The following is a 14,770-nucleotide window of genomic DNA, read 5'->3' on the forward strand; positions in this document are numbered from 1 at the left end:
CCTGCCACGGACACAGGCCCTCGGGCCTACCAGGCGAGCCTGGCCCCTGTGTGTGTGTGGACTGTAGGGTGTGTGAAGGTCTCTCTCTTGAGTTTTGTAAAGTGATTGCTATTGAGACTGATCAGCCAAGCTAGGGAAGCAGCTTGATGAGAATTTAAATCTATTTTGTTTAATGCTCTGGAGAAAATAATGTCAAAGAAATAAAGTTCCATCAAATCATGTAATAATGTAAATAAATTATTATAAATGTTTGCATAATTAGAAAAGTGTTATAATTATTATAACCTTAACTATGTCCTACAAATGCAAAAAAATATATGTATATCATACTATATAGAATTTAATGGAGCATTTACAAGTGCACAAAACCATTTTAATCCTTTAAATTAATATTATTATTTTAGTTTATCATTACAGAAATATATACTTCAACCAAAATATTTTTTCTAAAATTAAGAACTGAAAATCAGCAGGAGAAAAGTGCTCAAACAGCCAACGAGGTGCACCCAGAAACAAAAATAACATATTTGGGGGTTAAATGGGCACTGCAACACTATGAAAATATTTTGATTTGGTTTAAACTGTATTGTGTTAACTGTCTAAATTATGTTGTAGTTGTTTTTTTGTTTTTTACATAATCTTAAATCAGATTAATTTAAATATAAAAAGAAAAGGAAAAAAAAAAAACGTTTTTCAATGAGCAATATATTTGTTACAGTATGTATTGAATCCAGCTGTTCATTTAAACATTTACTAATACACGAACAAACAAAGATTAATAAATGCTGTAGAAATATTTGTAATTCTTAGTTCGCCTTACCCAAGTAGTTAACTAATGAAACCTTATTGTAAAGTGTTACCATTTATTTCAGGACATCAGTTATTTGGGTCGTCCCCATCAAAGGTCATAGTTTAAGTGTTGGCACTGTAGAATGTGTATTTCTGTAGAATGAGAGTGTTTGTATGCGTGTTATTTGTTTTAGTGGTAAAGCGAGGACTTCTTTCATGCTGTCAGGGCTCTGTCAGTGCTGAAGCTCAGGCAATGGCCTCCGGGATGCGGCTACTAATCCGTCATTCCCTTACAATGTCACACAAGCTTAATATTACCATTTATTATTTGCTTGTTTCATTTGACTGTGCGTCGCTACAATGACCTGTCACTGCACACTTTATCCCTTCCGAGCTGCACTATTTAAAAGTTGACTACAATAATCCAGGCTTGATTCCTAAATCCCGGACCCCCTCTCTTTTTTTCCCCCTCCCGTCTACTCTGCGTTGTCGTCAAATGCAAAATTTCACACATCTGGCACTGGCAGACATGAGAGCGGCTCCCCTGGTGGAGGGCTGGGGAGTTTTGGTGGGGGTGAGTGACAGGGCCGTCGTCCCACCGGGAGCAGCCGCTGGCTTTGTTGTGGCTAGCGGATTTGTCTCTCTCACATGACCAGCGTCACAGTCACATGGTGCCAAGCAACAGCGTGATGGAAAAAAGATCCAAGGTGCAAGTTCCCACATCAGACTCTTATTGAAGATCCGCCCTTTGTCACCCCCACCCCGTCCTCGTAATGGCTCTGTGCACACAGACAGACTGTCATTTCGCTTGTTTTTTTTAAACATATCCAGTCCTGGCTTCTGATTGGTCAATACAGCATGCTGAAATCCATGATATAGTAACATTTATGGCTTGTTCACTTGTTGCATAGCAACTATATTATCTATATAGAATTTTTTTTACCTAAAATGTGTGTCCTTTTATATTTAATAACTGTTTTTAAAGCAATAAAACACAAAGTCATGTTTTTATGTGAATGTAGTCACAGCTGAAGTGGTTGCAAGCACTCTGCTGCACAATATACTATGTCTTCTCATACTTTATTGATTAAATAACCTTTTTTTGGCAGTATAATATGACCATAAATGCTAGGTATAATTGTCTTTGTGTTTGGCACTACAGTTACAGTAAATGCGCATCAGTCATCCAGAATCACTCAGATGCGCAGATCTTTATTTAATGGTGTGGCACTGTAATTCTCATCTTAAGATCTACAAAAGTTGATCTTAAAGTCCTCACATCAGTAAAAAGAGTCAGCGTGTTTGTGTACAGATGCTAATTCTGTTGTTGATGCTGTCAGGAACAGACAGGTATCACAGGAGCATAGAGTAGGTGATGTGATTACATAAGCTTAAAGGATCTTTCATCTTTTCTCCTCTTTCATCCCTCTTCAAAGACATAATTAGTGTCACAAAAATGCTCAGAATACTGACATCGGAGTCATTCTTCCTGAACCCACTTAACCGGTTTACCTCACGGCCCAAACTACCAAACCCCATAGTGTCTGCTTACCTTTGATACCTTCTGAGGTCAAATAAAGTTTTGAATCAAGATGAAATCGCTTGGTCAGACAAAACCAACAAAAAGTGAAATCTTTGTCTCCCAGAATGCTATCAACTTAGCAATTGTTCTAATATGATGATTTGGTCCCTAAAGAAACATTTCCTATTATCATCAATGTTGAAAACAGTTGTGCTGCTTAATATTTTTGTGAATCCCATTTTTTTTTCAGGGTTCTTTGATTGAATAAAAGACATCTTTATAGGCAATATAAATCTTTTGTAACATACGTAAAAAACTTTACTTTCACTTTTGATCAATTGAATGCATGCTTGCTGATAAAAGTATTTATTTCTTTAAATATTTTCAAATATTACTGACACCAAACTTTTGAATTAGTAGCATGCATTGCACTCCAGATATGCAGACACATCAGACACATTTTTTTGCCATTAGAATTAAACAAAGTAATTGAGTTTCTTACCTGTCATACATTCAGCCCCTGAGCAATGTGCGGGCCTCCACCTGTAGTTTCCGACTGTGTAAGTTCGGTATCCGCACATGTAGGCCTAAGGCACAGGACATGTGCGTTTGGATGGGATCGGATCTGAAGCTCTGAGGCTGCACAAAGACCTGCAGTTGAAGCTTTAATCCCAGTCAGCGGAGGAAAGTAACCAGCCTTCATTAATCCTGCTCTAATCCAGAGGCATCTCTGTTTTACTGACAATGCCAGTACCTTGTGAAGTGTCTAATATGTGGCTAAATATGGTAGTGAACACACATCTGGATAGCTTCCTAATGTGCGTGTCAGTCTGCGCTGTTGAGAAAAGCCTGTCAGATAATCTCATTTGATGCACTTTATACTCGTTGGAGCTGTGAGAAAAGTGCTTAACTTCTCCGTTCCAGAGAAAGTCGGTCAAAAGTGTGCGTGTTCCTTTCTATTAAGGTGTGTGTTTAAAGGCCGCTTTGGAAATTAAACTGTTGTATTGAGGTTTAAGGTGGAGATTTGTGGAACTTGAATGGTTGGCTAATTCATATTTACAGACATCTAGCATTTTTGGGAATTTTTTATGACTATAAATAATTTGTGATGATTTCTGAGCAGTCTTTAGAAAAGAGAATTAAATTGTAATGTTAAATTCTGTACTCTTTTCTTTTGAAGATTTTTATTTTAGTTTTATTTTTCTGAAGCAGGCCTCCTAGCACCCACTTACAGCCCACTGGGAGTCCAGAATGATGTTTATAATATGACAAGAATGTTATAAAGTTTTACATGCTAAGTTTTTTCTGTGTGTCTTCAGGTAATAATAAGGAAGAGGAGGAATCCATGATGCAGGAATGGTTCACGCTGGTCAACAAGAAGAATGCTCTGATCCGCCGTCAGAACCAGCTCTCTCTGCTGTGAGTTAATGTTTACCCTTTCTCTCTCTCTCCCACCCTTACCAATGGAAGCTGTGGTCTCTGAGCACACACACCTATAATATGTTGAGACCCACACTTGAAATGATTTTCCCAAGAGACCTGAGCCCAGTCAGAAGGTCGGGCCCCTCATTCACTTTCACCCCTCCCCCGGCGGCCCTCCACCGTAAAGAGGACAAAACGGCATATCAGTACGGACGCGTCTGCAATAATGTGATTTCAAAGACTGTATTATTCCACCCATTATGAGAATTGGATCGACCAAAAAAAGAATTGAAAAAATGACTTCATTCACCTAAAAGAGGAAGCCATAACAATAACCCGCATATTTACCCACTTTTTTTTAACTGCTTTGCCTCAAAAGATGATAATGTTCATTTTTTAAACCTTTCATCCTTTTCTTTAAAAGTGAGAGTGAGACGTACAGAAATCTGGGCGGCCGTTCATTCTGCATAAAGAACGACAGAGAGAAGAGGAGAAGAAAGAGACAGAGTTTCAAAGCTCTCACAAATGACAGATTGAAGTATTCTAATCACATTATATCACTGGAAAAGGGCTTTTTAAGTGCTCAATTAAAAGGGCCTTGATAATTTCTCTTTCTTTCATTTCTTTTTAGTCACCGAACAGGCTGTGAAGGACAAATTCTATTAGGGACAGAGTTAGCTCATTTCCAATACATTTGAAAGTGGTGAAATTTAATTTGCCGCGTGATACCCCACCCGTCCGCCCGCCCGCTTATTCCCCCCCCCCCATCGCCATTTCCCCGCTCTCAGTCCCCTCTGTTCCGGTTTGTGTATCGCTTATTTGCAGTAGATTAATGTGAGGTAGGGAAGGTGTTGGCGAGTTCACGAATCAATGTTTATTAAAGGTTTCTTTAAGTGTTTAATGATTTAGTAATTAACATATTGATGAACTTTTACAACTTGCCCAGGGAGAAGGAACACGATCTGGAGAGACGCTTTGAGCTGCTGAACCGAGAATTAAGGGCAATGCTGGCGATTGAAGGTAAGAGGGAGTGAAAGAGGGATTTGGGGGTGAATTTGAGAGGCGCTCTGTGAAAGACAAAGATCCTCTCCTGCTTAATTAAACCTGCCCGCGACGTGCTCTTTGACACCACCGACATGGCTCCGCCCACCAAGCTCTGATTTGAAAACACTACCCTTTAATAATGTAGATCTTACAAATTCACCCTGGGATTGTACACAAGATGTACGATTTGCTCTCAAAATCACAAGTATTCCAGCCAAAAGTGCACATGTCATTTCCACATCAATATTAAATCTCTGTGATGTGCCCCGGGGCGCCGGAGGACGCGCTCATGTTTATAAGCTTTTTGAGTGCGTGTAATACAGACAGGTAAGGAAAGTTTAAAAAAAAATATAAAGCCTATTGTGCTGTATCAAAGTTGTCTGGTTAAGTTTAATCCCTTTGACTGTGTCCTCTTTCGCAAAATGAACCTTTTACAATCAATGCAAATTGATTTTACAATTCGATGGTGACCCTCTCACCCCTTGGCTAGCCATGGTAATTTCTTTCTGCACCTGATAAGCTAGCTGATCCATCATAAATCAATTCTAATTAGTTCGGAGAGGTTGACAGTGGACATGAATAGCCAAGCAGAGAGCACAGCTCCCCATATTGTGATGCCGCCGTTTGCCACACACTTTCTCACCTCCAGGGCTCCGCCGAGGCAGATCAACACGGTTCATCTCAATATTTTGACATGCCTCTGTCTTGTTTCTGAAAGATTCCTCCACGCTGAGAGTCACCGTGATACCGAACGCTAAATGCTGAGCCCGATATCGAGAACTAATAACGTTCAGATGTTGAAGTGCCTCGGCCTTGTGTCCACTTATCGGTGAACATGGAGTGAGTTCCAAATATTGGTCTGGATGTGCAAGGGTGACGGGGTCCGGTAATTCAGTCCCTGCTGCTTGTAACAACCCTATCAGTCCACACACTGCTACCTGTTGAATTATCACTCGCAGTTATTTTCTCTCTCTCTCACTTTATCTCTCTCTCTCTCTCTCTCTCTCTCTCTCTCTCTCACTCTCCCCCTCTCTCTCTCTCTCTCTCTCTCTCTCTCTCTCTCTCTCTCTCTCATGAGGCCCAGCACTTGGCATTCAGAGTCAGGGTGTTTCTGAAGCGAGTCAGAGATAGTTCTGAGCTGCTGGTGAGGAGGTTCGTGCATCAGTTTCTTATTTGGAGCCCCGACGGGCTCTCGCGCCCAGGCAATGCAGACAGGTAATTGCTGATTTGCTTGGTCAGCTGATGACATTGGAAGTGTAGCGGCTGAGGCGTTCAGACACACACACACACACTTTCTCCCGTATCAGTGCACACTCTCTCGCTGATAGAGAAAAATACTCACCCTCTTCGACCCCACGACTGTGCAGAGGAGAGTCTACAGTCGGTGTGACCTGGAGATGAGTAATATTGAAGGCTCGTATAGATGTCATGGAGAGGGTTGGGTAGCATTTAGGGCATTTTATGTATATTTTTTTAACAAAATATCAAGAAGGATTTGTTTTTTCCATTATAAGGTCTCCTTAAATGTTGTTTTTCTTCTAACTTATAGAAAAAGTAATTGAGGTTAGAATAAAAATTTTAATTTATATTTGAATAAAAGTTATTCAAATTCCAGTTCAATTTTGCTGTGGAATTTGGCCAGTTCAATTTAATTAAATTTAGATTTTTAAAAGGGATTTATTCCTTTTGACACATTTATTCAGATCTGAATTTGCCTAACCCTGACTAGCATGACATATGGAACAACCTTTGTCAGCTGGACCAGGTTGGGGTTTTTTTTCTTACCCCTTTTTTAATAAATAATACTGTAGATATCATTACTCGCTACACTTGTTGCCTGTTGCATTACACATTATTAGATCTGAAGCCCGTGGACACCAGTATGGGAAAGAATCTTTTTTATAATTTATAAAGGCAGGTTGAAAAGACGCAAAGGATTCGGTTAAAAGTGTAAAGCAAACAGGGTGAGTGTTAATGTCAGCTAAACGATAACCCCTTCAGTCTGCGCTCTGCTGTGGGGAGGCAAAGAAAAGTGCAGAGGCCTTCCACAATATGCCATGACTCCCATTTCTCTGCCTCCAAATTGATCCTTTTTGCCCTTTTTATCTGCCTGCCATGCACACACGCTTTCTCTCAAATTCGTCTTTTCCCCCCTCCCCTCTCCCTATTTCTTTCTTTCCTCAAATGCGGTGCACTCCGGGGCGTTATATTTGAAAGTGGACGCTCCTTTTTGCTGAGGGATTTCTGCATAGGTCCCCCAGTTTTGTTGTTACGGTTTTATATGATAAGCTTTTTTATATGTTTAAAATCAATATGTAATCCTGTGCAAGGGCTTATCCCCCTACAACCCCATTTGTAAATCTATTTGAGCTTTGTTACATGTCTGGGCTGCCGTATTCCTCAGATTGATTGGGTGCAGTGTGAGAATCCTATCAAATGGCCGGCTTTGATGATGTTGCAAACTCTTTCAAGATTGCTAGTTGACTGGAACTGGAGATAAGGCGAGACGACACTTTCTCATTCTACACTATTCACTGAAATCTGTGTTCATTTCCATTTAGCCGTTGCTTTCTGCATTTGACACTCAATATCCACTTTTATACAACAGCACCTAATAGATATTTATATTTGTGTAGTCTCCTGATTCGCACACGTTTTTCGTGCTGTCGTAATATATTCTGTTTTGTTTTTATAATATTTTTTTTATTAATATTTTAATTAATTAAACTGTTTTTAATTAATTTGGGTGATAATATTCAGTTGTTAGCAGTTGTTATCAAGTCTGTATAATTTTACTGAAATAATTTTCGTCTTTTTTTCAGCATTTTAAACTTGTGTAGTTAAAGTTGTTTCCATTTTTTTTTAAACAAATTAGTAACATCGCTCATATGCTTGCACAGAAACACAAGATGCAGATTAGTGATTGACAGATTTATTCAAAGACATTGTGTATATGGTTTGTTTTTGATAGTCACTTTATTTGTATCTGATGTAGTTTGGGTGTAGTGTGGTAAGAATCCAGGGACTGTCGTCCCGTCACCCTCCTTGTCATGGTTCTCCATGTTGGTCTTTGTCTCATTCCCAGCTGGCCTCTCTCCAGCTCCATCTTACGCTGGCGCTCCCAGCCTGCCCACTGCTTGCCTAAATCTGCTGTAATAAGATCATGCATTTTTCCCTGGATTCCTCCAACACTACTTATTTCCTGTTACTTCTTCCAAAAAAAAAAAGTTCTAACCAAAAAAAAAAACTCAGTCCAAAAGTTTGCTCCGTGTGTCCGTACACTATAGCGAGCAGAGCGGGTGTGTGAAGTTTGTGTTTAGTGATCTTTCAGCAGAACTCAGAAGAAGCTCTGTGCCTCCTGAAGCTGTCGAGCAGGTTGCACTCTTGAATAAATTTTGCTGTGGAGGAGGGTCATGGGGATTTGAACCAGCGCATTCTTCTGTGGGTTGTGAGTGCTCACATGGTTACCATTGGTGTGCATTGTTAGGGTTATCTGAATAAGCACCGACCATGTGAGTTTTAACGTGATTGCCCAGGGCGATGAGAGAGAGAGAAAGAGGGGAGTAATCCAAAAAGGATTGAACCCCCCACCCCGCCACCACCACCAACAACAACTCTAAATAGTCTTCATCCATCTCTTCTTCAAGGGAAAAGAGAGGAGGCAGCAGCTTCCGTTAGTGTTTTTTGGCGAGTTGCGATGGCTCGTTTACTCTGCCGTGTCCCTCTGCGTCCATATTCATTGTTTACCTTCTTAATGAGGGGGGCGGTGCCGCTTCCGCTTGATTGACAGCTGCATGCGGCCTCTGCTGGAGGTGCAGGGGAGGATCTGTGGCTTTTTGGCTGAGAATGCTGAAGGGGAACAGGAGGAGGAGGTAAAGAGTCGAGGGGCTTTTTCTCTCTCTCTCTACCTCTTTGGGACATGCAGGAGAAGTTTTTGTTGGTCGTAGCCTACCCTCCAGGCAGGTCTTTGTGAAGTAGGCATTGTCGTTTTTGACGGAGGGGTAGCAGAAACGACAGAGCGAATTAAAGAGGAGGGTCGTGAAAGACAGGACGTATGGAGAGCGATGCAGGATAAACAGTCTGGCCTGTAGGATGTTAAATACGGTCAGCACTGCAGGCGCACAGGAAATGGCCGGCCTGTGTCGCATTGCTAGCATAACAGAAAATTAAACTTGATATTTTTTCTCACTTTTGCAAATAGCTAAATCGCTTTTTAAAGAACAATCCACTTTTCTTTTCTTCTTTTTCCTGCAGCTTTTGTTCAAATTTGTTAAAGCTGAGACAAGTCCTCTAAAATATTTAGCATTAGCCTCTCTGAAGCCTAGTGTCAGAACACCAAAGACTTTTATTTAGCTTCCTGGGGCCAAATAACTTTCAAATATTGGAACTGTGTTCATTTTGCCACCGCGCTTCACTTCAAAGGCGGAGAGGTTAAACGAGAGCGAGGAGCAGACCTTTCGGGACCAACCACTCGCTCAGCACCACACTGCAATTTCACATAACATATTTATTTTTAATGAAGTAAATTTATTTAAAGTATTGACTTTTCAGAAGGCCTAATGTGCGTTTATCTTTTTTTTCTTTTTTTTGATAGAAATTGGCGGCTCTATATAATAAGAGAAGTTGATTTTGTATCCGTGTATTTGTGTGAGTCTATGTGCATGAGGGAGCGCTAATAAAGCAGTGTAAAGACACAAGTACAGTCTGTTCTTACAGCGGGCTGAAGAATAGGCCCGGTAAGATAACTTCCCCTTGGCTGTGAGCAGGGCCCTAATCTGCACTGGTATCAGTAAGGCCTGATCTCGTCTGCCTGGCTGATATTTCAGACCTGTTGTTGGCAGAGGGACATGAGCAGGTCACTTCACAGAGACCTTTGCTAGAGTTACGTGCCTTTTATACATTACAATACAAAAAAAACGCATACACAAGTACATTTCTTCCAGTTTATGGAACCGCATGTTTGTTTAAGTGAAAAAAATCTGAATTATAATGTACTTATGGACAGATTTTTTGCTATTTATTCTTAGCGTGAATCTTAATGTATTCATGCATCTTAAATGCGCCAGTGCGTCTCTTTGGGAGCCGTTTTGAGGCGTCTGAGAGCAGTCAGTGTACTTAAAGCACTGTCCTCGCATTCACTTGCGTTATCAGATCCTTTTTGTCTGGATTCCACCGTGTGGCTGCTCTCCACACAGGAACCTGTGGGTGCCCTGGTACAACTTCACAATAACTCCACAACAGTACGGGCTACGCTTTCTTCTCTGAATATTTTATCACGGGACAGTGATGTCTTTCTCACTAAAACCCAGTATATGACGCCTACGTCTTTAAAGGGATAATTCACTCAAAATGTACATCATGTACTCACCCTAATGTCATTCCAAACCTGTATGAGGTTCTTTCTTCTGCGGAAAAGAAAAGAAGATAAAGCATTGAGATATCATTTTATAATATCTTCGTTTTTGATAGTCACACAGGTTTGGAGCGACATGGCGGTGAGTAAATGGTGATTTTCCAGAACTGTGATTTTTCAGGTGAACTATCACTTAAAGTCCCGTTTCCTGGATTGTGTTGGAAGGTGAGGTGATTGGTGATCAACCTGAGCTTTTTCTCTAACATTCTCCCTTGTTTCCTCTCCATCTACCAGACTGGCAGAAGACGGAGGCACAGAAGCGCCGAGAGCAGCTGCTGCTGGATGAGCTGGTCATACTGGTCAACAAACGTGACGCGCTGGTCCGAGACCTGGACGCCCAGGAGAAAGAGTAAGTCCTCCTGCCGCAAGGCATTGTGGGATTGCTAGAGCCAGGATTAGTCCTTTAGGCCCTGTAGCGTGGTTCAGGGAGGGTTTAAAGGCCAAAGTTTGCAGTCACTCTCATTCTCTTTGCCACTGAGCATGTTTAGGTGTTTTGTGGGGGGGTGGAGCCAGGCAGAGAGGGCTTGTGAATATTTCAAGAGCTGAAGTGACTCTGAAGCCATTCAGACAGAGTACAGGTCATAGGTGGTGGAGGTGCAGGTGGCATTCTCCTGTGTCCATGTGTGTGACCTTTGATCCTGTGTGTCCTGTGTGTGTGTCGGCAGGGCTGAAGAGGAAGATGAGCACCTGGAGAGAACCCTAGAACAGAACAAAGGCAAGATGGCAAAAAAAGAGGAGAAGTGCGTTCTTCAGTGATGGTCATTTCCGAAGCAACAAAGGAGCAAGATGACGTGTACGCTACAAAGTTTTGAAACGTATTTGTGTCATAGAGACTACAGCATACACTTTATTATTGTCGTTTTAAATCTTCATATGTTGATCTTTTTATTATGTAAGGGCTGAAGAACTGCTGAATGCCCTGAGATGCATCCTGTTGCATTAATACAAGAGAGATTTATTGTTTCACATACACAAATTCAAACTCTTTGTTATTGTTTGGTTTGTTGGATTTCACAAACAAGGTACTTGAAGAACTAATATTTGAGGAGATGCAAAAAGCTGTACAATTTCGAAAACTTTCAGATTAAATGGTTAAATCCATTATAATTTAGATTAATCTGAACACTAAGACATTCGCAGTTTCTTTCTTACAGGAAATTATAACTCAAAGTTTCGGTACAGCGCATAAACTGGGGACATTTTCTGTTTGTGAATAGGATTGGGTTTCAAAATCATATCACATTTCAGTTTTAAGAAAATCCATCAGCATGTTCTCCTCTAACAAGAGCTGAAATGTTTTAATTACTCAACTTTCTCTGTGTAGAATATTTGTGAAGGGGGACTTGTTGCATTAAAAAAAATGATTTTGTGTTTTACTGACTTTGTTTAATATGTTTACCAAACATTTTAGAGCTTTCTTTAGTGAGAAGAGTGAAATACTGCGAGTGCTTAAACAGAAATAAACTGACATGTTGTACATTTCATTTCACTGTTTGAGGCTTAAAAAAGCATGGAGAAAAAACAACAACTTTATTTTCAGAACCAGTCACGATCAGAGTAATTTATTACTGTTTGCTTTTATTACTGTTTGAGACGTTTTTAAAGTAACCATCTTCACAATCCTGTACATTTGCTCAAAGACTTTAATATTTATTGTATAGTTAGAAGGGAGGCTTTTCTTGTCCGCATATTTCACTTCTTTATTGTACAAGCATCACCGGTTTATTTATTCAACTGTACTATAAATATCACTGTTCAATAAAATTCTAAATGATTTCATACTCGAATCAAACAGCAGCTCGTGTGGTTTTGGGTGTTGGTAATGGATTTGGCCTTGTTTTTCTGAAGAAAATTGTGTCTCTCGTTTTTTCAGCTGATACTGAATAAACTTAGAATTTGAATTTTTAAACACATTTATTTAATTTAGCCGTTTATGCAGTTCTGTTCGTTTTTATAAACATTTTTCAAATAATTGCATATTTTCTTATTGATTAGATTTGCCTGTCTATATTATGTTTAACCCAATGATTTAATAATCACTTTAATTAATGGTGTTTTATTTTTCGCATGTTCTGACTGACTGACATTTATGTCACGCATATCATATTTAATACCCATATGAAGTCGCACTATGACGAAACAAGACACGTTTTATATAGCTGTATATATGTGTATATAATATCAATTAATATAAATTAATAAAACAATGTACAGGCACTCGAGAGGGACATCCAGTTCGTTTTGCAAAAATTCCCCTGCATTTTACGGTTATGTCTAAATGAATGTTTGCGTTTTGTTTTGTTTGAGGTCTTTCCTCAGAGGGAGATTAAGGCAGAATCACTCCGTTCAAAGCATCTGCTTTCCCTCAGACACTTAATTCAGAGCCAAACAGTCATCACCGCAGCTTCGCATCCTCCATTTAACGAGCAAAATAAGTTTTGACAGCTGACGTCCTCCCTTAGCCCTTCTAATACTTCCACATTAATTTGCTGATGGTTGGGTCTGACTGTACCTCCATTTTCCCCCAGGGCGTTTTGTTTTTGTTTTTATTATTTTGCAGTTATCACAGATGACTGTAATCTTCTAAATATGAGACACTTACTGGCGCTCACAAGCCATTACACGGCGGCGGAAAGGACATTTGTTTGTTGCCTTAACTAATCGGAGAGTTTTAGCCTGTGAGATGCTTGAAACGCATGTCATAATTTTATGCATTAGACCTGTGGCGAGGTCCGTGTAATCCCGATGAGACGGTAGCGTGGTGTTCATATCCAAATGACCGCTTTGAACTGTTCTTGAGTCCATTCAGATCCCTAATTTAATACAAGGTGTGTATGCATACATCTGGTTTGTCCCTGTGAAACGTGGGATGGAATATTAATATTTTACTTTTGTAATACGCTTAAAGTAGCCTAACTGTCTTTTTATTGCACTTTTTTTTACAAGTAGCTCTTAAAACGCTCTAACTTTATTATTTTTTGTAAAGTAAACAAATTTGTTTTAATTAAATTATTTGATGCATTGTGGTTTCTTGCATTAGCCTATCGTAACTCAATTAATGTTCTGTTTTATTCAAGCAACTATCAGAAAGTTTAGATGGCCTATATCTGGTATTTTCTCTTCATTTCACACACGCAAACACAAACGATAATTAAAAAAAAAATCGAATATATTATCTGGGTAGTTAGTTCACACACTCACATGCAGTGGCATTGTCAAAATGCACAATTCCCTCCTTACCTGATTGTTGTCCATTTTGCCAACTGTTGTTTTCATGCAGGCTCAAACCAATAGTGTATGTGGGGGGGAAAATAATAAAAGAAAGCATTTCAAAATAAATGTTCTTATCACAGACGAAAAGAAAAGAGCTATCCAAAACAGCGTCGAGAGCAGGACAGCATCTCAGCGCGAGCACAGCGCGCGTTCTGTGGATCCAGCTGCTTTGAAGTCCACGGCCTGACTTCAGGTGTTGAGCAGTTGGACTTGACGAAGCCCCTCGACCGCCGAAAATCCTTCCCTCGTCCTAAAATACACCGGGGGAAACGGTACCGAGCCTTCTGTGCGAGCTTCAATATCGTATTTTATGCATCATCGTTTTAATAAGGACCGACAACATCGCCGACTCGCTCCCATCCTGCCGGCTAAAGAAACCAAACTTTTCCCCCTCCTCTTCTCGCCTCCTCTAATCCCGAGATTTACGAGCTCAGCATTTAGAAAATTCGACTGCAATTTGGGATTAGACAAAATACTCTTATTACAAAAGCTTCTTGCAACCTGATAACTTGAAACTTGTTCTGGGTTTATCACGGGGTCTTAGCAACATCAGGGCCGAAAGAATAAACCAGCAAACGGACAAAATGCAGGAATTGTATATTTCTTTTGTGTGTGTTTAAGGATCACATTTTGTTATTATTATTATTGTCCGTGGACATAGTTTAAGGGCAGGTGGAATCTGCCTTTATGGGGGGCTGGAGGCAGCACTTGTGCTTTAAACAGGCGGTATAAACATTTAATATGCGCATTCCCTGTACTTCTAAGCAGTATCCAATAACTTTCCCTTTAGTTTTTCCGCGTCTATTGACGGCTAACAGCAGCATCTCTGTTATTCCCAAGAGTACTTTTGTCGATGACTTTGTTGATATATAGAAGAACGTGTAAAGCCGCCCGGTCTTTGATTGGATGCCCCATATAGTAAAAATGTAATTTCGTTCCTCCAGCGGTCACTTGCTTTGAACATTAGGTCGCTTTCAGCTCAGGCCTCAATTAGAATGAGTTGATTTTGTGAGATCAACAAAAGGACCGAGCGAAGCCTTATTAAGATCTTCTGAGCCTTTCAGAAACAGTTAAGGAAACACCGCGCCCTCCGTGATATTCTGTTACCGTATTTTATTGGCATTTCTTTGGGAAAGTGAGGCTTGAAAGGTGCTTTCTTTGATTCTCTGAGGCTCAGACTCTCTCTATGTGCTGATTTCGTTTCTTTTCTGGAAGGGCCGAGTTTTTCTTCACTCCCTTTCACGTTTCCTCTCCGTCTGCCTATTAAACTTTACGCACACTATTCTGAAATGTAATTCTAAGTGGGG

At 40.2% G+C, this 14,770-nt stretch overlaps 1 protein-coding gene across 11 annotated transcripts in view; it reads left to right on the forward strand.

The window, feature by feature from the left end:
* ehbp1 (EH domain binding protein 1) overlaps window positions 1-12,095 on the forward strand; it is a 130,958-nt gene extending 118,863 nt beyond the window's left edge. For 8 of the 11 annotated variants that reach the window (XM_079633778.1, XM_079633782.1, XM_079633784.1 and 5 more), the window contains 4 exons: window positions 3,631-3,730; window positions 4,680-4,753; window positions 10,425-10,539; window positions 10,856-11,991. In XM_079633778.1, coding sequence (XP_079489904.1) covers window positions 3,631-3,730; window positions 4,680-4,753; window positions 10,425-10,539; window positions 10,856-10,946 — 380 coding nt within the window. In that variant the 3' untranslated portion in view covers window positions 10,947-11,991. Of the gene's footprint in view, window positions 1-3,630; window positions 3,731-4,679; window positions 4,754-10,424; window positions 10,540-10,855 lie in introns of all 11 variants that reach the window. The other 3 variants (XM_079633781.1, XM_079633783.1, XM_079633785.1) reach the window with 1 other exon arrangement.
* The last annotated feature ends 2,675 nt before the right edge of the window (window positions 12,096-14,770 follow it).

This window comes from Phoxinus phoxinus (assembly GCF_949152265.1).
Source record: "Phoxinus phoxinus genome assembly, chromosome: 13".
In the NCBI taxonomy this organism is placed as follows: Eukaryota; Metazoa; Chordata; class Actinopteri; order Cypriniformes; family Leuciscidae; genus Phoxinus; species Phoxinus phoxinus.